Source organism: Lethenteron reissneri, unplaced genomic scaffold (assembly GCF_015708825.2).
Source record: "Lethenteron reissneri isolate LAM-NWPU_2019-01 unplaced genomic scaffold, ASM1570882v1 scaffold_1232, whole genome shotgun sequence".
Classification (NCBI taxonomy): domain Eukaryota; kingdom Metazoa; phylum Chordata; class Hyperoartia; order Petromyzontiformes; family Petromyzontidae; genus Lethenteron; species Lethenteron reissneri.
In genome coordinates, this window is record NW_026890929.1 from 1 (window position 1) to 24,519 (window position 24,519).

Sequence of the window (24,519 nt, forward strand, 5' to 3'; positions counted from 1 at the left end):
CTTGCATTCCATCAAGACATGAACCAATGATAGAGCACTCACTGTTCAGCCACTGGTCTATAAGAAACATTTTGCAGATGTGACCCATATCGTTAAAGCCATTTCATGAGAACATAGCTCTTCATTTCTTGCATGTGGTAGACTCACATATACTTTTGACAAATTAACACATCGTGTAATGTTTTCCTTAATTTAGTGGCATTTAGTCTTCATACTAATGGGCCTAGTTCTGTTACTAAGCTGCTGGTATGACACACGATGGTAAAAACTATAGTTGGATGATTCTCATAATTTCTAGCCTGGAGTCGCCAGCCCAATCTTAGTATCAAATACAATTGTCTCTGGGATGGGGGATTGGCTGCATTATGGAATCGCTGTGAGGGACCAGGCTGTGGGGAGTCCAGCATGATATTCAGGCAAGAAGGGTGGGCCCTTGGCACCTGGAGGGCCTATTGAAATCACGATGGAAATTCATGGCGATGCCTATGTAATGTTTCAATGGCCATTGTGGTGATATTGGCTGGACGGGTATTGGTGTTGATACTAGCCAATAAACGTATTACCTAAGTATCTGCCATATATTTTAAATACGTTTGGTGCTGCCGGTCTGCTGGAATTGACTGCAATACCTGCCGACCGGTAATTGATCGGAATATCCTTGAAATAGAATTTGCCTGATTCCCAGCATGATTCCTGATGTGTGTTTCAGGCAAGACGGGAGGGCGTGTGGGGCATGAATGGCCTAGTGGAGGCTGGCCTGGGCTTGGCTCTTACCCGTGCCAATGCATGGCTGGGATGCACAGAGCAAACACAAGCCCAAGCTACACACACAGAAACTTTAAATGTAAAGCCTCGAACATATACTGAGGAGCTCCGTGCATATGTAGCCTTGGCTACAGCCTAGCATACACATGGAGCAGCTATGCTTATATTGACTGACTATACAGTGCATTGTATGTGAGATCGTCCCTTAATTTATGCAAATTTTTTGACAGATTGAACTTCTTTCGTGACGTCCCCGATTTCCGAGTGCTCACTTGCGGTGGGACGGCACTGTGGGCTGGGTTTTGGACTGCATCGGTACGTAACAAATGAATGAATTTCCTATCGGCACTGCAGAATCATACGTCATTATGACAACTTTGTCAAAATAGCGTTCGATGTAGTGGATGAGTTATATCTGTACTGACACCACTTTTTTTCCAGACAAACTCTCTCTGCCAAAGCGTCCACCTGTAGCAGTCCTTCCTCTTGGCACAGGGAATGATCTGGCTCGGTGTCTGCACTGGGGTGGTGGTAAGCGACGGTCCTCCAATGCTCACATTGACAAAACCTACATGCACTGTAATCTATTAATATGGTTCTAGATTTGAAGCTTTCGTGACTGCAAGGATTAATACTCTTAGTTCTTTCGGTAAAGTCACGTAGGTAACAATGAAATTAAAATTAATAAAAAATAAAATAATAAAAATCACGACGTTTCGGAGGCAACACAAGTCTCCGTCATCAGGTGGGACCGTCACAGCCAGATTTGCTGCATCACAGCCAGATTTTCTAATGCAGCCAATCTGGCTGTGACTGTCCCACCTGATGACGGAGACTTGTGTTGCCTCCGAAACGTCGTGATTTTATTATTTTATTTTTTATTAATTTTAATTTCATTTTTTACCTACATAGTGACTTTACCGAAAGAACTAAGAGTATTAATATGGTGTCTGTGCTATCCTGTCCCGTTACCTGTTATTGGACCTTTTTCTTAGACATCATTCGTTTTCTGGACTGTGGCACCCTGTGTTGTGTGTATGTACAGGTGCCTTTCATGATTCCATTCCCTATGTATGCATGTTGAGCATTGTTCGCATCATGCGTATCCGACTGTGTGAATCGGAGGTGGCGGAACAGGGGGGACAACAAAAAATGTCAAAAATGGGTTTCTTCTTCAGTTTCTTATTCCTCTTGAAATGTTCCTTTGTTTCCCTCAATGTGTTTTTTTTATTCTTGTTTGCATTGTAAAGGTCTTTGAGATGCCATTTTAGTGTTTAAGCACTCAATAGCACGAATCCATTTCCAATGCTAACTAAATGCCTTGAACATATTAATGTTCATATATTTGGGATACACCATTTCTACTGCAACAAACTTCATTAACCATTGAAATAACAGTTTGTTGTGAGTATTCTGATAGTCATTAAATAATTTACAGCCCTTTTGTTAACTTTCTGCTGGAGATTTCTACACCATGTCGATCACGAGGGGTGTTTAACTATACTTCACCATGTTTGTCAGTGCAGGTTGATGAAGGAGGCATCTAGGACTTGGTTCATATTTCACTCGCCAATGATGTTAGGCCATTGCGGGAATCGAACTCAGTTTCCTTTGGTTCATAGTTCAGTGTACGAACAACCACTGTGGGAACGGTCTACTCCTGTGAATATTATTCTTAAAATTCTGTTATGTTTAGTTGCAGGCCGAGTGAGATTGGGCTTTGGCACAGCACACAATGCCCTGCTTTTACAGACAAAGCGCAATGAGGCGGCACTTATCTCTATCAGTAGCAAATGGTGGAAATTTCACGCAATTCTGGTGGAGGGACCATTATCTGCACATTGTTACCACTCTACACGTCCTACAACGTGGTATTTATTTATCGCCCTCAAAGGGATGGCAGGCTTAAGATGTTGGTCTGTTTCAGGTTATGAGGGCGGCAGCCTGCGCAAGACCCTGAAGGACGTGGAGAACAGCACTCCGCTCATGCTGGACCGCTGGAGTATCGAGGTCGTTGCCACGGATCTCGACGAAAAGGGCGACCCTGTACCTTACTCCATCATCAACAACTACTTCTCCATCGGCGTGGCAAGTCCCACCCTCTACCACACATCGTCACATGCGCACACATTTTCACGGCAGCTCTTATTCTGGCATATTCCTTGTCGTATGGATAGACTGGCCCCCTCCCTGCCTTAGGAATGTAGGATTTCAGCCACAGACTCTACCACCAACAGAGATTAGCACCTGACTATGCCTGCTTGTGCATGATGCCTTGACATTTTTTACTATTTCTTGAATCCCCAGCCTTATTTTAAGATTTTGAGTGTCTGTAGGTGTTCACCTTTGATTATATGAGGTGTTGCCCTTCTAATCACGATCATTATTCCATGGCGTCTGCATGCCTCCTTCACGCACCCTTACATGGTAGGACTTGACTATTATCCCAACTCTGGCTTTGCTGCCATTGACGTGTGTCCTGGTGTTTACGTTTTCAAGTTTATTTTTATGATGCACCAGGTGGGAAGTCAAACAAATGTACAGCAATGAAGTAAACAGCAATCAGAACAAACCTAAAATAAATAAAAATAAAACTACCGTATAACGCAAGGAATCTGAAATATTACATAAACACAAATCAATGTTAATCAAGGTAAATATGAAGTTCGCTGCAGTGAAAGTGGATTAGGTGGATTGTCTCCTGACTGATCATAGGACTAATTACAAATCTAGGCTTCAGGAAAATTAAGCAGATATAGGTTGACTATTGTACAGTAAAATCTTGGATTGCGAGTAACTTGGTCTGCGAGTGTTTTGCAAGACGAGCAAAATTTTTAAATAAGTATAAATTTGATAAACGAGCGAGGTCTTACAATACGAGAAGTACGGACACGCTTTGTCTGCCGAGCGTCACGTGATCACAACTGATATACGAATGCTTTGATATACGAGTGCTTTGGATTACAAACACGTTTCCGGAACGAATTATGCTCGCAATCCAAGGTTTTACTGTACTATCATGTAAACCAACACGGGATACAGCAATGTTTGTAAAGACTACAAAGGGAGCTGTGAAGGGCAGCAGGGAGATTCTCTCCTGCTACCCATAGGATCCTCTTTTACGTTGTTCTAGTTTGCCAGTTTGAGCCTCGGGATCTTCACTGTGACAGTTTATTTTTCTTTGAATTCTAATCGCTTAATTGCTGCACCCTATCTTAATTGTTTTGCCTGTGCCGTGTTTTGTGACACGCAGGGTCACTGCACAATAAATAAATAAATGCGGATTGGGCAATTTGAAACGACCCACAGTACACTTATCTTCTTCTTGGTTCTTTCGGTAAAGTCACGTAGAATGGAAATAATAAAATAATAAAAATAAAATAATACAATAATTCTGAGAATTCTTTTATTATGTTTTCTTTTTAATAAAATAATTCTGAGAATTATTTTATTATGTTTTATTTTATTATTTTATTATTTCCATTCTACGTGACTTTACCGAAAGAACCAAGAAGATGAATCCCTGCAGTCACGAAAGCTTTAAATCGAAATTTATACACTTATCTTCATTGTCTGACCCTAACCGTCGTTATTTGTCCAAGTTGTTCTTATTGCGATGCACACACTCGGGTATCTTCCCATCGTGCACGGTGGCCGACGACTCACCGCCGCGTGCCGATCGCTTCCCGTGCCCCACCAGTAGGCGGCGCTCTCTCTGGCTTTCGAGTAATTTTGAAATATTTGGTAACAGACAAACACTCGTGAATAGACGCTGTCTTTGCGACAGACCCGTTCTTCACCTGAGGACGGCTGCTTGCGTTGTGGCCGAAACGTCGTGAGAATTATTTTATAATGTTTTATTTGTATTACTTTATTATTTCCCTTCTACGTGACTTTACCGAAAGAACCAAGAAGACACTCGTGAATAGTTTGCATTCCCGCAGGTGACATTCAAAGATTAATAGCTTCCATTTGATATAAAACTTATGTCTGTAACGTGTGGATGAAGGAGATTTGGATCCAAATATGAAAGAAAATAACCCCGCCCGCCCCCATCAAATCTATTTCTCTATATGAGAGGAACTAAATATAGGGAGGACCACCAGAATGACGATGACTCCCGAGTTGAGCTCAACACATTTGCTGCTATGGCACACAGTGAGAATGGGCAATCGCGTATTTCTGGATTAATCTTCCCCGTTCTTCTCGCTTGTGCATTCACACTTCTCCAACATCCTGTCATGGGCATATCATTTCGAGTTTCCAGACGATGCAGTATTATTACAGCAGGTGGTGCTCCAGCTACAAATGTGGTGGCCTGGATTTTCTTGGAAGTTATTCACATTGAAGAAAAGTAATACTTCCTTGTGAGAATATTCGACATGCGAGGTTTCAGTACAACAAACTTTGGATTGATTACCATTATTTTAATGGTTACCATTATTTGAATGGTAATAAAAAATTTACTAAGATAATAAATCAAATCACTAAAACATTACATTTATCAATCTTTGGTACTATATAAATGCTAATTAAATTGTCCCTTCAAGATATTTATTCTATTTAAGTCAATGTTTTATTTTCATACTGTACACCATAACATGTAATTTTATTTTCAATACAAATTATTTTTATTATAATATGAATGCTAAGCTATGAAGTGTTTATAGTATGAAATAATAAGTTACGAAGGCTGGGAACGCATCCTCATAGTACAAATGTCATAACATATTCAGTATACGAAGTTTTAAACATACGAACGAAGCTCCAGAAACGCATTTACCTCGAATATGGAGGTGTTACTGTATATATTTTATTCTTTGAAATCGTAGTGATTCAGAATATATTGAAATGCTTAATATAGTTCCATAGAGAGTCAAGTGAGACTAAACAGTGAACAATAGCAGCAGTTCTTCCACTTGCAAACAAAAACTTGTAGTCGTAGTAAAACAGGCAGCTTCGTGATGCTGATTTACTTATGTTATGTTGACTAAATGAAAGGAGCCATACTTTACTAGTTTTCAAACATTTCGAGTTGATGTAGTTTGGGAATTATAACTTTAAGCCACTGTTTCGCATGTTGGTGTCGTAAAATTGCAGTCTTGGGTCCTCAAGACCAGCCCTCGCCCTCAATGCCAGCTTCAGGACATTTCCTTAGGTCTTGTCCTTGACCCCTATCCTCGGGTGTGTGGCCTCGGTCCAAGAACTTGGCTTCGAGGTCCTGGCCTTGGCACTGGCCTCAGCCTAGAGGATGCAGCCTTGACTGGCCTTGACACTGACCTTAATCTAAAAGACTCCTGGCTTTGACCTTGGCTTGGCCTTGTGGCTCAGCCTCGGTCTCATAGGTCCTGGCCTTGAATCCAAGAATGGAAAATTTACAAGCGACAGGTCACAAACTCTAAGCCATTAAGGCCGAGAGATAATATACAGCCACAATGTAATGCGCTCAGTGCAATGATTACGACTGTTACGCAAAATCCAGTTCTTTAAAACATGAGGATTAATGACGGATTCCAAATCTTAACTTTTTTCCCCAGTGAAAATAAAAGCTAAAGGTCTTAATGTGTGTCTGATGCATGACACGGCGTTTAATTTTATGTTCAAATGAGCATAAGTTTAATTTTCAGTGCAAATGGATGGCAATATCTTGAGACCTCGATGTGGGCTGAATATTTTATTTCTTGGGGAAGTTGTAAAATGACTAGTATTCATCACAGTGTGTGTGGTAGCAACAAAGGGCTGTGGTAAATTGTGTACAGGCTGTGCTTTGTTTTATTGCCTCGTTCTCTGAAGTTTTAAATTCAAGTTGGACTCCTTTTGTTGACAACAGCTGTAATTTGTTGTGTGTCAGGATATATTATGATGAGCATCCTTATTTGTATCATTATGTATCTGCCCAGTAACTCTATGCTGTTATCATGTAGAAATGTGTGTTTGTGTGTAGTTGTGTATTTGATGAGTATAGTATATGAGACAGAAAGAGTGGGGGGGGGGGGGGTGCAGAGACAACAGAGTGATTTGCAGATCGCACTACGAACCCATTGACCTGAGTTAGATTCCTCGCCATGGATGACATCTGTGTCAAATGGTATCGGAACGTGTCCTGGGCCTCCGCGAGGTTGGCTCGCCCTCAAAGGAGTACCAGCTGCAGTATAAATACCGGCACTGGATAGACATGCGTGCTGCTGGCTGCACCACCAATATGCAGGCTTTAACAGCAGCACATCCACCGAGAGTCTATGCACTATCTGGGGGATTCTTTGGCATATTTTATGCTCACACGGGTGTTTTTGTTGTTGGATCTTCTTTAGAATAAGAATCTGTATTTATACTCGAGGAATCTGATGATCTATGAAGCACTTTTTCACAGCTGTTTTAATAACAGAAGCATTTGTCTAGCAAGCCATATTTTTTTCTGAAGAGCCTTGTAATATAATAATGAATTCAGGGCTTGCCTTCTTAAACAAATGCTCCTGGAAAATGTTGGTCCAAGGAACCTTTTGGTTGATTGTGCCTAAATGTCATTTTCCTTTTGGCTACGAAGCAGACCCTTTATATTTATGCTGTATCAACAGTGAATTCTAATAATATAGATTATGAGAAACGTTTAATATTGATAAAATGTCAGGCTATTAATTCAGTTAAACTCCTTTTTTCAACAGTGTCCTACTGCATATACATCACAAAACACACATTTTTCACATTATGGAACTGGCATTACATTTCTAAAATTAATCCGAATGTATCAAATACACATTTTATGTTACAAATGTAAAAGTCGGTGTTCAGCGTGAATATATATTTTGTTTCATAAACAGACACAACTTGAATGCAGGTAAAATTTTGTGAATACAGGTAAAGTTTTGTGAAACCAGTTTCACGTGTAGATTTTCACAGCCACTCATAATTCATGCATGGCCTTCAGGGTTTAGTCGTGAGATGAGCATTTCTTTCACTTGCACTTTTGCCATGCACTACCGCGGGCATCTTCAGGAGTTGAATTAAGGGGCATCACCTGGCCCACACCCTGATTATATGTTATCTGCTTTGTCCTGATTATTCCGCAAGACTCATGTGGTTGGATAATAACTGGCTGGTCACCTCCCCCTATTTTGATTGGTTGAAAATACACCACAACCTTTCAGGAGGGTAGAATTGTAGGAGTCTTGGGGGGCCCAACAGGAAAAGCAGAATTAATAGGGTGGACACCAGATGACATTCCTCACTTCAACGCCTGAAAAGTGTGACAGGCGGAAAGAAATGCCCAACGTTCGGCCTGACCCAGAACGCCAAATTTGAGGTTAAAACCAGTTTGGGTAATGAAGGAAGCATCTGTTCATTCATCTAATCCAAATGACACGAGCAAAAGTTATTGACTGGGAATACTTGTGGAATAACATTTCCTGATATCATGTTTATTTCTTACTTTCCCCACATGAAACTCTCTTTGAAATCCAAAAAAGTGCACGTGTATTTTTAGTTTGTATTTTGGTGACATTTCATGTTTTTAAAAGCTGGACATTACTAAGTTGAGTACAAATGTCACTAAAAGTGGTAACTTTATAAAACCATCATCATTTTCACGTAGAAGGGAAATAATAAAATAACAAAAATAAAACATAATAAAAAATTATCACGACGTTTCGACGCTTTAAATCGAAATTCATCATCATTTTGGATGAAAGAGATCATAGACATTTTATTAAAACTTGCTTACCTTATTTGTGCCTAGGAAGTTACCCAGAGCAAAAAAAATGGCACTTGTCCCCAGGGTTGTTGTATTTTTGTTTCTCTTGTGATGGGTTTTATTGTCATTTACAAATTTGAACTAGTGACGCTGACATGGCTATTAACCCACTGAAACAGCCATCCATGCATGCATACTTTGTAGTAACCATTAAACAATCATAAATAATACTGTCATTATTGATTGTTTACCCAAGAGAGCTTGACTGCATGTAAACATTATAATTCAAGCGCGCATTGCTTGGAATTTTTGGTCAAATAATGCAACATGGAGTGCCGGTAAGAAACCTGCATATAAGTGAAGCACACTCAAACTCCACACAAGCAGGCTAGGATTCTACTCAGTGTACTGCCACACCTATAGGCACCTTACAACCTATGCAGTGTCATATTTCATATATGATCCCACGATGACCAACACATCCTGTCCCAAATCAGTGGATTACAGGTGTTTCCATCATACTCAGTTGGGCTTTGTAAAATGCTGAAGGTGCCGTAATTCAAAGCACATTGTATGCTAAGCCTAAAAACCCCGTAAAAAAATGACATCCCAATTGTGTTATCAATCATGTCATGTTAAGTGTAAACCACATTAATATTTTCTAGACATTAGATAGTTGATTTCAATCACAATGTGTCATGGAGCTGTCCATCAAACCCAGTGTCCCTGCAGAATGTTTATATTTCCCACAGCATGTTGCGCTCATTTTCTTCATCAACATGATTGATGAATGATGAGCTGGGAACACCCACAGGATAGGAACACTCGTGTGTTTGGAGCAATCGCAACATAAGTTCAATAGTACTACTCATTGCAGTAGCTGTCAAACTAATATACGTAGACCTCAATCCAACAAAGTAGATTTGGACCTTTGTCCAGCAACATCAGCTGTACTCGTTGAACGAACGTACAATGGGACAATGACAACTCGTATGTTGGGCACGTGATATTGCTTATCTCACAAAATGACTTGCATGTGTCGTGGGTTGTAAATCCGAGTTTCTCGTCCCTTGTGAACAACACAATGCATCCCACTTTGCACTATACGGCATCACAAATAACTCTGCAACGCAACGCATGTGATATTCATTTTATATTTCTGACAATTTATGAGTATATTTGTGTAATATTATGGATGTGGCTGTCCTCGATCGAAGGACATTGTGTCCTGATAATTGGTTCTTTACCCTTCTATCTGGCAACAAAACTGACACCTTTTTGCAAGGAGTCATGTTTGCATAGACCGCAATACCTGCAGTCATAAATACAAACAAAAGACATAACTCTGATAATGTGCACTGTCCTTGAAGTTGATTGGTCCACACCCGAGACAGCTTTCCTTCGAGCCTAGTCTCATATGGGTTGGACCAGATGACGCCAAAAGGCGCACAACTCAAGGACAATGCACCATCAGAGTATGAGAGCTCGGGGCAAGCATCTACACTATTGGGACCTCATTTGCCAGTAAAAATATGATAATTGGTTCTTTACCCTTCTATCTGGCAACAAAACTGACACCTTTTTGCAAGGAGTCATGTTTGCATAGACCGCAATACCTGCAGTCATAAATACAAACAAAAGACATAACTCTGATAATGTGCACTGTCCTTGAAGTTGATTGGTCCACACCCGAGACAGCTTTCCTTCGAGCCTAGTCTCATATGGGTTGGACCAGATGACGCCAAAAGGCGCACAACTCAAGGACAATGCACCATCAGAGTATGAGAGCTCGGGGCAAGCATCTACACTATGGGGACCTCATTTGCCAGTAAAAATATGATAATTGGTTCTTTACCCTTCTATCTGGCAACAAAACTGACACCTTTTTGCAAGGAGTCATGTTTGCATAGACCGCAATACCTGCAGTCATAAATACAAACAAAAGACATAACTCTGATAATGTGCACTGTCTCGGGTGTGGACCAATCAACTTCAAGGACAGTGCACATTATCAGAGTTATGTCTTTTGTTTGTATTTATGACTGCAGGTATTGCGGTCTATGCAAACATGACTCCTTGCAAAAAGGTGTCAGTTTTGTTGCCAGATAGAAGGGTAAAGAACCAATTATCATATTTTTACTGGCAAATGAGGTCCCCATAGTGTAGATGCTTGCCCCGAGCTCTCATACTCTGATGGTGCATTGTCCTTGAGTTGTGCGCCTTTTGGCGTCATCTGGTCCAACCCATATGAGACTAGGCTCGAAGGAAAGCTGTCTCGGGTGTGGACCAATCAACTTCATGACAGTGCACATTATCAGAGTTATGTCTTTTGTTTGTATTTATGACTGCAGGTATTGCGGTCTATGCAAACATGACTCCTTGCAAAAAGGTGTCAGTTTTGTTGCCAGATAGAAGGGTAAAGAACCAATTATCATATTTTACTGGCAAATGAGGTCCCCATAGTGTAGATGCTTGCCCCGAGCTCTCATACTCTGATGGTGCATTGTCCTTGAGTTGTGCGCCTTTTGGCGTCATCTGGTCCAACCCATATGAGACTAGGCTCGAAGGAAAGCTGTCTCGGGTGTGGACCAATCAACTTCAAGGACAGTGCACATTATCAGAGTTATGTCTTTTGTTTGTATTTATGACTGCAGGTATTGCGGTCTATGCAAACATGACTCCTTGCAAAAGGTGTCAGTTTTGTTGCCAGATAGAAGGGTAAAGAACCAATTATCATATTTTTACTGGCAAATGAGGTCCCCATAACATTGTGTCCTGTTACACGTTACGCTGAATCGGCCAGGACAGCGCTCACCGAGTCTCAAGAGCCCATTTTAGGAGGGTCCTGCCAGGTTTTCGCAGGAAGGGGGCGATGTTTGCAGGGGATTGTTAAGCATTGGACATGTTGTTTGGCCAACACCAGTTAACATTTGTACATGTTTCTTTAGCTGTGGGAATAAAACGGAGAACCCGGAGGAAACCTATTCAGTCAAGATTTGGGTCTGAATTGCTTTGCCTTAAAATAAGGTGAAGACTTTTAGGTGAATTATCAATCCTCTTGATTGTCATATGATTGTTTTTGTTATCCGGCATACAGAACAAACATAAATACACAGACATGTAATAATCGATAACAAAACCGCAATTTACGAATGTACAAATATATGGATAGGTGAAAAATTACCGTACTACATACATAAATGGATAATTAAATGTTGATTAGGTAAGCATTATTTTACAATATAGTACAAACGTATTCTTAGGTTTTTTCGGTAAAGTCACATGACTTTACCGAAAAAACCTAAGAATATGAATCCTTGCAGTCACGAAAGCTTCAAATCTAGAATAGTACAAACGGTTAGAACACAGTATATACATGATTTTTAGAACGTGGCGACATCATATGCATCACATACTCCAACTGTGTGGGCTAGAGAGAGGAAAAAAGAGATGGAAACATTTGAATAAAAATAAAAATGGCAATTATTGATTTATGGGAGCGATTTTACATATGATTGCTCATGGAGGCTGGCCTAAAGCATTGCATTAAGTACTGTGGGTCACAATGTTTCAAAGTGGCAGTAAGTATAGGTGATACATCTGGAAGTCTGGGGATGTGTGGCATCGGGCAGAGGAGTGGGTCATTCCCTCACGTTACTGGCTGACCACAGCATCCTGAGGCCCGACCCTGTTGTCTCAAGGTTGGTCGTGGTGACATGGCTTTTTCACCAGCTACCAGAATTAATTGCAGCCGTCATTGAATAATATCTGTTTAGCTAATGCAGGGCTGTGCTTGAGCACGTGTGTGGGCATTGGGCATAAAAGTATATTTGTGAAGTACATTATGGGAGAAAATGCACAATAATATTATATTTACCGGCATATACTAAATTAATAAAATATATCACACTGCCATTACAACATGTAAATAAAAACAAAACATTAACTCCTGTGTAAATAATGAATACAAAATGAAGTCATTTATACGACGTAACCACTTATTTTCATTTACGAGTCCGCTAAAGGGACTGTGGATTTTGGAAATAAATACATAAATACATAATAATCAACACTGGGAGTGTTCGGCATAGAGTTGGCAAGTATGATATAGCAAATGCATGTGCTTGAAAAGTTTATACTTTAAATATTTGACTATCATTGCACTAAAGCCTCGTCTTAAACAGTGCTTAAACACAGTGCACTTGTGAATGATGGAAAAGATGTACAAATCCCAACTCGTGTATTATTAAATAATAACCTCTCAACATGCGATAGCACCGTGAATCCAAAAAAGTGTATAAATGACTTTAAACAATAAATATTAAATATATTCATTAAAATAAATTAACAAAGATAAGAAGAGTGCTATTATTCACAAGCAATGACATCCTCAGGGATGGGTAAGTGATAATTAAATATTTACAATTTCCTGTGCCTTTGACCTTGCAGTTTTCCTATCCAGCACTCCGGTAATCATTACCCGTGCATTGTCCTCAGTGCTGAATATTCCACCAGCGAGACGGGTGAGGATCAGATGTCTTAGCAATCACGGATGCCGCTTTCACAGGTGCCTGTTGCTGCTTCGTAGCAATTCCGGAAGCGCAGATAAACCCACAATCTCTCTCCAGGGTATCTCATTCCTTTTTTTATCCAATACATTTGAATAGCCGCCAACCTTCGTTAACAAAATTATTTGGCACATCCCGTGATGGGTACTGCAAGATCCGACCATGTCTGTCCAGTGCTCGCTAGGCTGCATCGGCTTGCGGTTGCTAAACGAATACATTTAAGGTCGCGCACATTACGCACAAAGTGCTCGCCACAAATGAACCACAATATCTTGCAAATCTTGTCAAGGAGCATACACCATCACGCAGATTCTGGTCACCCTCGCAGTGGCTTTTTGCAAGCCATTGAACAAAGAGGGCCAGTCCATCGCGTGCTTTCAGATGCGCTTCTGTGGCTGTCTGGAACCCTCTTCTGATATTAGGAGAGATGCAATTTTAAATCTAGGTTGAAAACTAATTTCTTTAGAACTGCTTTTTGTGTTAACTTTGTTTGTTGTTTTTCCCCTGCACCTCTGATTAGCACGGTTAGCTACATATGGTGCAAAAGAAGTTAAACATACATAAAGCAAGTAGAAATATAACACATTCCTGTGGAGGGAGCTGGTAGGAACGTTGGGTTGCTCGGTCAATGGCCAGGGTCAACAGCGGCGTGGTTTATTCCACAAATATGCCCGACTGTGAGGGCGGGCACAAGCCGGCGTGAGTAGGTTAAACGTTGAGTTTTATAAGGGCACCACGGGGTGACCAGCCCCTCCCCACCTAGCCCCACCCCTCCCACCCCCCACCCAGCCCCACCCAGCCCCTCCCCACCCTTCCCACCCAGCCCCTCCCCACCCTCCCCACCCAGCCCCAGCCCACCCTCCCCACCCAGCCCCACCCTCTCCACCCAGCCCCTCCCTCCCCACCCAGCCCCTCCCTGAACGATGGACGGACACAATAATCCCCTGTGGGCTGGTGGAACCAGGTGGTTCCTACCAGTAAAACTAAATATGAGTGGAAATACATACAGGGCAACTGTACACGTTTAAACATAAAGTGACATGTAGCTGATTTATGTTATCACTGACTGTTTTTATGAATTGTCAAGTGCTGGAATTAATTGTTTCTTGAATAAAAAATATTATAAATTATATAAATGAATATAAATAGAATAGTAGCAGTGCATTATTAATATTATTAAGATGAGATGTAAGGAAGGCAGTGTAATAGAGTTTTACGCTTATCAATACGTGTCACTTGTGGTTAGACTCATACCACACATATGCAGTTGTCAATATCAGGTCAATGTCTTTTTTACATTTATTAGCCAAAAGGGCACATAGCCAGGCACATTGTGTGGTAAATTGCAATATTTATGGTATCCAAGATACATTCATTGCATTTTTTTGAGGAGGTCTATACGTGGAATATATTTCAAGCTATTATGCATACATGGACAATACAGAAGCTTGTGTTGCCTCCGAAACGTCGTGATTTTTATTTTATTTTTTATTTTACTTTTATTAATTTAAATGTTTTACCTACGTGACTTTACCGAAAAAAACCTAAGAATATGAATACATGGACAAGATTGTTCAGCTGTTGTAGACAGATGTTTCGTGTTGAGGGACACTTATGACTCAGGAAAATAAGCAGTGACATTTTCAGGCAATGGTTCTCCGTTGAAGTTAAAATAGTTCATCCGAAGGGTCATAAACTAAACCCTTTTTGCTTGTTTTTCTTTATCACAGACTACGCATTTAACTTTCAAATGACGTTGGCCATAAGTGTTTCTATGTATAATGTAAACACTGGTATTTTTTTTCACACACCAAGGATTCTCTCACGAGCAAATATAAAACCTATTTTGCAGGATGTCCTTTCCTTTCATGCCTACAAAATTGTTAACTTTGAAACAAATATAGGTGACAGCACAGCTCACAATCACCTGCTTCTAGATAAATAAACTCACGATAGTTCCTTCAATTCTTTTTAGAGACTTGCTTCGTGTGCAGATATAATAGAAAATCATTCCTTCACACTGGCACACAATTGCTTGCTCATATTCAGAGTGACGGGGTCGTTTTGGACCCACAGTTTATAAGAGAAGACATGCCATATAACGACGCTACTTTAATGTCAAGACATTCTACTTCACATTATTTAGGAGTCAAGAGGCGACTTGAACCAGTCCAGAAACTGGCAAAGCTTTGAACCGTGAGGCAGAAATGCTTTACCTGAAGATATACATGTTATCCAGTTGCAACCAAGCCACATATATGATTAAATAAGAGTGCAAATTATAATAATTGACCGTTTGTTGTTAATCCACTGCTGGATGATGGATTCCTCATACTGTGTTGCTTGCAGGGTGGTTGTTTGACCAAATTCCACACCACATTGTGTGTATTGGTCAAAGACGGGTCCAGGACTAGTACAGATAGCTGTGGCCAGGAATCAAACTCGGGTAGCGATGCTCATAACACAGTACATGCTAACCACTGTGCCACCGTTCGATCTTAATTAGTGCTTATTGGACTTAAAATTAGAATACTAAATTAGAGTGTTTAAATGCACATGACATTATTCATTATATTGGCTCCATATTTTGCATGTCATGGCTCGCCATGTTGGAATTTATACAGGACAGAGTGCACAATATTTCAATTTTTCAGTTTAAAAAAATAAATACGTTGTGTTTTGGTACACGTTATAGGAGCAGACTTGCAAAATCACTGGTACTCGTTGAGTTTTGTCAAATGAGTGACACAAAAAAGTTAAACAAAGCTTAAAAGCTAATTCTATTGCAAGCATGAGCCAGCCCCATCAGTCGACACAGATTTACCAGAGATTTGACAAAGCACACACTGTGGGTAGATTGTGCTTAGAACTGGCCAATTGGCCCAACTCAGGATTGGAAGGTTGTGGATTCAAATATTGGTCAGGGGTCGAGACAACGTATCATTTCACTACGGTCAACAAAATGACCATTGCTTTGTGACAACAGTGATTATACTGTGGTCCTGCCAGAGGAATATAGAATTTTCCATCCACCGGCTCAGGGCCACCACCAATCACCCGAGGCTTATTTGAGCAGGGAGACTCTTCAACATTGACGTTTGAATTTAGATGAGATCCAGATCCGATGCGACCACATATCCTCCTGCGTGTCTGATTGAAAGCTGTGTAATGCACTGTGGGTAACTGTTTTGCGTTGTGTGAGCAGGGGCCGTGTACATACTAATCAATGCTGACACCCAAATTTGTAGCAAAATATAATCGCTCTGACATTGCATGAACTGCTTTGATGTAGTGTGATTGTGTACAATAAAAGTTAATGCGGCTGTTTGTACATTGTTAATCAATTTAATGTTCAACATTTACAATGATAATGCACATGTCCAATGTGTTATAATGATATAAATGTAAAACATATATAACAAGATTTTTTATACTTTTGAAATGAATGTATATTTTTTGGGCAAGAATAGAATTGCAAGCATGCTTGGTCTAGCTGTATACGATCACTGTGAGAGATAGGGCATATTATTTTTTGATGCACGATTGTCATTTATTTCTACTCTAAAAGCATAGAGAAGCAGAGTATATTTGAACTGCATAATGTGTTCACTGATAAAAGGAATTGATGGTTAAAACATGTTTCAGATATTGTACAATCAGTACAATATAAAATTGTATATTTTTCAATGAAAGGTGCATACAAATTGACAATTATCGTGGCTTAAATGAATGTTTAAATTAATGTGTTTTTGCATTCTCTTTGTATGCACATTTGAATCATGTTTTTAAATTAATTACCAGTTTTATCACTTGAGTGGTGTATGGGGAATAACAAACACAGCTTCTCACTATTTTTGTATTTGTTGATTGGCCTCTGAAAACATTATTGACAGTTTCATTGTTTCTTCACACCTAGGATGCCTCAATAGCTCACAGATTTCACCTGATGAGAGAGAAGCACCCAGAGAAATTCAACAGCCGGTAAGATCACACACATCCTCTAGGGTCCTCATTCAAACAGTCATCGTTATGGTCTAGCCAGGGTGTCATTAAAGTCATTTCAAGAGCTGTGAATATGTATATTAACATTTGTTATATATTTTGATGTCGAAACATTTTTTAAAAGACATGCTTACGAGATTAATTTTATATAACCATGACAACATTTCTCGATTTTTCTGTGTGTACCATAATATTTATAACTTACATTTTTTTGGTAATCCACTGCTGGATGAAGGCCTACCCATGCCATGTTGTTCATGGGTGTTATTTGACCATACTTCACCACACTAGTCATTGCAGGTTATTTCATAACCAGTTCCAATATCACCTCACTATTAGCTCTGGCCAGGAATCAAACTCAGATCTCTGAGTTCATAGAGCAGTGTGCTAACCACTATGCCACCATTCCACTCCATGAGCGTGCAAATATTCCATACAGTTGAATTTGGATAGCAGGGATCGCTACTTATTTATAGACAAAGAAACGACTATACTGGTTCATCTTCCAGATACACCTATTTTTAAATTATGATCCTGTATCCATTTACTTTGAAGAAGCAAGGACATGTTGTTTAACGCATCTAACGTTATATAGTAATTTATTCCAAAGTTAATGGGAAAGTGGTTACAATTTTTTATTTTCAGTAGCTTACTTAGTAATTACTATTGATAATTCCTTTTTGTATTTATCACCTTCCAAGCGCTTGTCTAAATTTAACACGCCTGCTTTTGCATGCATACATTGGCTGGTACTGTACGCATAACAACTGTGGCCATCTTGCCAGTAGAGCTTCACATAGTGTGTATGAGCCATTCTTTTTTAAGGTTTGAAAGTGGTTGCGAGAAGACCTGTGTATTCGTCACTTTATAATAAAACAGCATTTCATGAAAGTGCGTTTCATGGCTTGAAGTTTGGAAAGTTTAAACAATGTTGTGGCAATGTATTTAGTAAAACAAAAACAGTTGGTTTAGCAATTTGAATGACTTAAACAAAAAAACTGCAAATCAGGTGAAACGTGTTTTACTTTTGTGATTCGCTTTTTATGCCCCACCAAAATAATGTATCGTCATCAGAAGCAATACGGCTCGCCAGAATATAGAATGTTTATTTCACATTTTGACTTCAAACTTTCGTGACTGCAGGAATTAATATTCTTCGGTTCGATCGTAACACAAGCGGACGACTGCTTGTGTTGCTTGCTACAGCAGCCCTTTTGCCCACTTCAGCAATTGTTTCTTGCTCTGGTTGTCCCACCTGATGGCGGGCGCTTTTGTTGCACCCGAAACGTCGTGATTTTATTTTATTTGATACCTACGTGACTTTACCGAAAGAACCAAAGAGTATGGATCCCTGCAGTCACGAAAACTTCAAATCTAGATTAGTCACTTTATTTTTATTTTTTCTATCTACGTAACTTTACCAAAAGAACCAAAGACTATGTTTCTTTAACATGTTTTCATTGTTATGTAAGCCTTATTAGCAATCATTGTAAATATACTTAAACCACTTACTGGCCTCAAATACATTAAAACACCAAGTTGTGATCAAGACCCTAAGTTATCCGTTGAAAGGCTAATTTCTCTGCTCCAGCAGCTGCCCCAGCAGACCCACCTCTCTCTCTGCCCCCCCCCCCCCGTCTATTCAAGGCCTCGACACAGAGGCATTGTGTCTCTGTGTGTCTATGTTGTGTGTCTCTCTGTGTGTGTCTATGTTGTGTGTCTCTCTCTGTGTGTGTCTGTGTTGTGTGTCTCTCTCTGTGTGTGTCTGTGTTGTGTGTCTCTCTCTGTGTGTGTCTGTGTTGTGTGTCTCTCTCTGTGTGTGTCTGTGTTGTGTGTCTCTCTCTGTGTGTCTGTTGTGTGTCTCTCTGTGTGTGTCTCTGTGTTGTCTCTCTCTCGGTTTGTGTGTCTGTCTCCGTGTCTGTGTTTTGTCTCTCTCTCAAATGTAGTTCTACCTGATGACGGTTACTTGTGTTGCAATCGAAACCTCGTACTCTATGATTTTATTAATTTTATTTCTACGTGACTTTACCGAAATAACCAAAGAGTACAGATATTTATACTTTTCTTAAATGCTATGCACATTACGTTTTTTAAGTTCACACCAGTTACAAAATCAGACATATATACAAAAAAATATTGCACCTACATTCTATTCTGGGGGATATATATTTTTTCAGAGAATCTAGTCATGAAACTGGTAAATAATGGCATCTTAAATGCCACAGGACTCTTTATTTTAACACGCACTGTCACACAGGCGAGAGAGAACGGAACGTGATCGAAGCACAACCGTTGGATCATCATGCAGCTGCAAGGCATGACTGGGAAAGCCAGTGAGAGTAATCAAACCAACTTAACCTCTGAAGCTAAGTGTACGTTGTTGGCCGCCCATGGCTCAGCTGTCATGCTCCCATCTACAACACTTTGGGTGTTTGTAGCAGTTGATAGCTAGAATGCCGATAAGCTCTCATGAAATGTATTTGTATCTCCCCATTCAGCAGACTGCCCATATTGTTGTTCTTTAATACCTGTTAAGATATAGGGTTGAACAAACATGTTCAGTTTAACACGTAGGCTTTCGCGACCAATGTTATTCATAATCAACGTTTTTGGGTTTAGATCGCGTTATTTATAAATGTGTCGGGTGGTGGAGGGTTACGACACATTTATAAATAACGCGATCTAAACCCAAAAACGTTGATTATGAAAAACATGTTCAACTTGAAAAGTTACAGTTTTCTATTTCATATATGTTCTTACCGTGTATCAGTTTACCCTCCAATAACTTTTGTGGACTCAAGAAAAAAGTGCACAACAGTTACAGGCTTTTGCAACTTCTATTATAGAAGATAGAGAATTATAAATTAACTTGGTGATATTTATGCATGTCAGAGGTTCTCCAAGTTAAAATATAAAAGTGTCTCATAAAAGCTGAAATCTAGATGTAAATGCATAGTATTGCAATTCCATGACCCTCTCCCTGTCAGGTATATTGATATTGTAAGGTGTTCTCTAAGCTGGTGAGCTCTTAAAAAAACTATAAAAAATCCACCACTGACTACAAATAGTGTATTTCATGCACACCTCATAACTGTATGCTGGATAGCAGACAGAAGCGTATGGCTGCAAGCAAATATGCCGTGGTGGTGCAAGTTTCACATTAATAATGAATTACTGCAGGGATATTTTCATGAGGACCTTAAAAAATGGAAACAAATGACACATTTTTAAATGTACTCAAGGTAATTTATTGTGATGTATCTTTCAGGAAAATTGAAATGAATTAAAACACAATTATTGACTAATATCTCAATTCAACCTTTGATAAATAAAGTAAAATGTAGTATATTTGTCGAATTATGAAGATGGATCAACCTATAACATATATAAACATTCCCAATTAGCATAAGCAAGCAGAATGTTCAGTTCACAAAGTGTAGAAAATATATTCTGTATTTAAAAAAATGATGTGTTTCTCGAGGCCCGTAGACCCGTCAAGAGTGAGAGAATCGCTTAACTAACAGTGTGTTCCTTTCCACCAATGCTTCTCAAAATAGAACAAAGAATCCTGCAGTTCCCTGACAGTGCCAGTCTGATGTTTCACATTGGTTTTCCCTCTGGTGAGGAAGCTTCCATTTCAGACGACTAAATTCCCTATCGTAGTGGGCGATGTGAAAGAAAAAAAAATCCACCACGACATTTTACGTGGTATTAAGCTGGTGTGTTACAATAGGTGTGAATTGACTAACACGACCTCGAATAACAGATTAGAAGTGCTTTAAAAATGTTTAACTGATATGTACATTTCAGCATTGAAATACTCACTTCCTTTTCATATCTGTTACTGTAATTACATTTTTCTGAATGTTTTTTTTTCTCAAGAAGCCCATCAATGCTTATTTAAAACTGCATTCGAAGTTGTGTTAGAAACCTAAATTATAGGAATTAAAATATAAACAGGCCCAAATTTTGCTTAGACAGGCAACAGGGGTATATGTTGGCCTCATATGCCTGCATGTTTTCAAAGTGTCACGTAGCAAGCCAATAGAAATACACATGTGCTTTTAATGTTTGAGGTGGTATGTTGGCATTAGAAGAGATGTGCACATTATATAACAACAAATAGAAAGTGTGCCCCAGAGTTCTTCAATGCTCATTCTGAATGTGAGAATATTTATTTAAATCAAGGTAAGGTTTTGCTGGGTTTGTGTTGCTGTGGGGCTTGGGACATGTAAATAGAGTGACTCGTCCCTAATTGCTGTGATGAGAGAACACGTTGTTCTGACATTTGTAGGGCAATAGGGCTTTCACAAGCATCTCTCGGCTGTCTTTCTTAAAAAAATATTATGCCAGCACGTCACCAAGACGTACAGCAGCTATATAATAATGTGGTTATCATGCAATAATCGCACTATAATGAACAGAAGTGGTAAAAGTTCAGTGGCTATAACATCTCAACAAAAGAGTGAAAAAAAATCACATTATGCTGATGAACACTTAGAAGCATGGACACTTATTAAGGCTCTGCTTCATGCCGTGGACAATGTGAAACTTCCACCATTTGCTCAGGGTGACTGATATAGATTAGCGCCACTGAACACTCGCTTGAGCAAAGAGCCAATATGACTTGTGAAGAACAGCTCGTGTTAACAGAATATATACTTCCACATTAGTGCCTGTGTGACCTAAGCAGCTGTGGATGCCACGATCCTCTCCTTGGTAATCTGGGTACAAGGGGTTGTTTTATATGACAGTTGCTAAGCAAAGTATCCACGTTGGTAAAATGTGAGATAATTAATTAAACTGTAAGGAAATAAGTGTTCTTCAAAGCACCATTGTGAACTATTGCCATACATTTACATGGCTATCTGGTACAGAAAATCAGGCTGTTGCCCTCACTGTTGTCCGCAGAGCTTGTTGACATATTTCTGTGCGTATGTGAATGGTAGCACCGCCTGCAAGTGGAGTTTCTATTGGTACTCTAATTTCCTCCCACATGCAACAAAACAGTTTATTTGCCAAGCATCACCAACATAGCCCTCCTGAAAATAAGAGTCTTTGGGCTCAGTGAGGTTTTCCTGAACAATTAACATTCAAGATCGTGATCCACGGTCAGTCCACTGCGGGCTGCAGGCCTCCCCAGGCTTCTGCCATCTCTCACAACCCTGGGATCGTGTAGAACAAAGTCAATCCACCGAGCAACTGCACACGAGCTGATTTCATTGCTCTGTCTCCCCCATTGGATGTCTTCTCCAAAGTGGTTCCTTCCATGTCTGCCACTCCATCATTGTTCTTTGACCATCGTCTCTTTGAGTGACATATCATGTTCGAGCACGCGTACTTTTTTTTTTAGCAGTTTGAATGATGTCATTCATCTAGGGTTCTAGGCGTATTCTCTAATCCAGTCAAATTGATTCTGCGAACAATAATAGTTAAATTTATAATTCAGCCTCTGAAGATGTTTTTTACAGAGGTGTTACGGCTGAATCTTCTTACTTTACATGTTTAGAACATTCGAGTAAATTATATGATGCATATCGCACTGACACCCCACCCAATATTTTGTCTATTTCACTGGTCAACAAAAAAAAAACTTTTTTTTCTGGCCTGGACTTTTGCAGCTGTTTTAGACTAATTTCAGGGCGCTGATTCCAAATCTGATCTCAGATTTGCTCTATCACATCTCATTTTTATGCTATCGGCATACCCCATTTTCATTGATTTTACCCGAAATTAACTCTGTCACTTATGATTGCAAGTTGTTGCGAGTCAGTGACTGCTTTAGTGTTAAAATATGGTGCTGTATTTTTAGGATAGTGTGTTTATAATATCATTTTATGTAGATATCCACATTTATTTAATATTTTTCTTCTGCAGTTTTTATTTTTGGAATCAGCACCCCAAATTTACCTTAAACCCGTTGGAATACCTTATGCCAGAAAAAGTGTGTTGACCAGTGTTTTCATTGTTGCAAGAGTGGTTAAATCTGCTTCTGTCAAAATCGACTGGAGAGATTTTGTTTACATTCAGCCCGTGTTGTCAGGCTTGGCTTTATTCCATTCATGATGCATTCACAGTCCCCAATGCTAAGTGCTCACACATCAAGGAGCATGCTGCTGAGTCCATTTATAAAGTAAAACAGTAATGCATCACACCTTCCAAAGCAGTTTCTGTGACTGACCGTGTTAGGCTTAATATAAGATCAGCCAACTCATATTCCACTCAATAAAATTCTGGGTCTTGGTACATTTATTTACACAATTAACGCCTCTGTTAAGTATATTTTATGGAACTGTAATGCCAAAACTTGTTATAAGTGCTGTGCTGTCCCCTGCAGTTCCTAAAAAAAACCATGACCGTTTTTGAGCATATTTCTTAGAGATGGCAAAGATGTGGGGAAACCCTCAGCCAGCAGTGGATTGATGGATTGATCATGGCTGTTGATAATCATGATGACCATGATATTATATAATACACTATCCAGTAATATATCGAACCCGGCAACTCGAGTTCGATTCCCGCTCACGGCCACCACCGGTGACGATTATTTCAACCGGTTCTGGGCCTCCCCTAGGTTGACTCAGCCTCAAACGAGTAACTGGTGTGGTGTGTGAACATCTCCACTGGGGGGACAAAGGCGGCCGGGCGTGGTGCTGGCCACCCACCCCCTCGTGTGCCGTGCCGGCCTTCATAGGCGCTCGCTAACAGCACTTGCCCCCTACAGTCTCACAGGCTACACGGGGGAGCTTTGTCTTTATCTTTGTGTGTGTGTGGGGGGGGGGGGGGCAGCGACTGCGTAGCGATTCGTGCGCTGCGTTACGAACCCGGCGACCCGAGTTCGATTCCCGCTCACGGCCACCACCGGTGACGATTATTTGAACCGGTCCTGGACCTCCCCTAGGTCGACTCGGCCTTGTGTTTTTAAAGAGACATTTCCAAATAACAGTTTTGAAAGGATATGTTTTCAGACAAATACGGACACATTTAGTGCATGAAAAAATACCAATGCAACATTGAATTTAGGCATACATTGGGTTGTCATGCAATAACGGATGCTGTGTATACTTCATATTATATTGATGATAATATTATTTACATGCTTCTTTATACATATTAAATGTCTACAAGGCATATTTATAATGACTTGCCAGTGCCTAACTGGCCCGTGTTATACTGATGGCTGATGTATGTTGTGCTTTGTTCGGGTTAGGTTTACAAAAAATGGTAAAATAAAAAAGACGTACAGCAAACAAGAAGCTTCAATTGAGCCGTACCCAATGGTAATTAGTGAGTTTGCTTTGTCCGAAACGATAATATTGAATTAAACAATATCAGTCCAATTAATACATTACACTACAATTTGGAGATGTCTTAGGGATGGCAACTGCATCTGAAGACGCTGTACAAAACAATGTGCCGTACAAATGGAGTTGTTGCATATGTGTATAAAGCATATGTTTAGCTTTTCAGTAACATTGATTTAAAATAATTTGCATG

The 24,519-nt window shown here is 39.9% G+C and overlaps 1 protein-coding gene across 1 annotated transcript in view; it reads left to right on the top strand.

Moving 5' to 3' along the window:
- Nucleotides 1-1,026: 1,026 nt before the first annotated feature.
- The window catches only part of LOC133361774 (diacylglycerol kinase beta-like), a gene marked incomplete at its 3' end in the record, with an annotated part of 51,301 nt that continues 27,808 nt past the window's right edge, over nucleotides 1,027-24,519 (top strand). Inside the window, exons 1-4 of the mRNA XM_061580768.1 lie at nucleotides 1,027-1,080; nucleotides 1,207-1,296; nucleotides 2,693-2,853; nucleotides 16,937-17,001. Of these exons, the coding sequence (XP_061436752.1) occupies nucleotides 2,752-2,853; nucleotides 16,937-17,001 (167 nt within the window). The remainder of the gene's footprint in view (nucleotides 1,081-1,206; nucleotides 1,297-2,692; nucleotides 2,854-16,936; nucleotides 17,002-24,519) is intronic.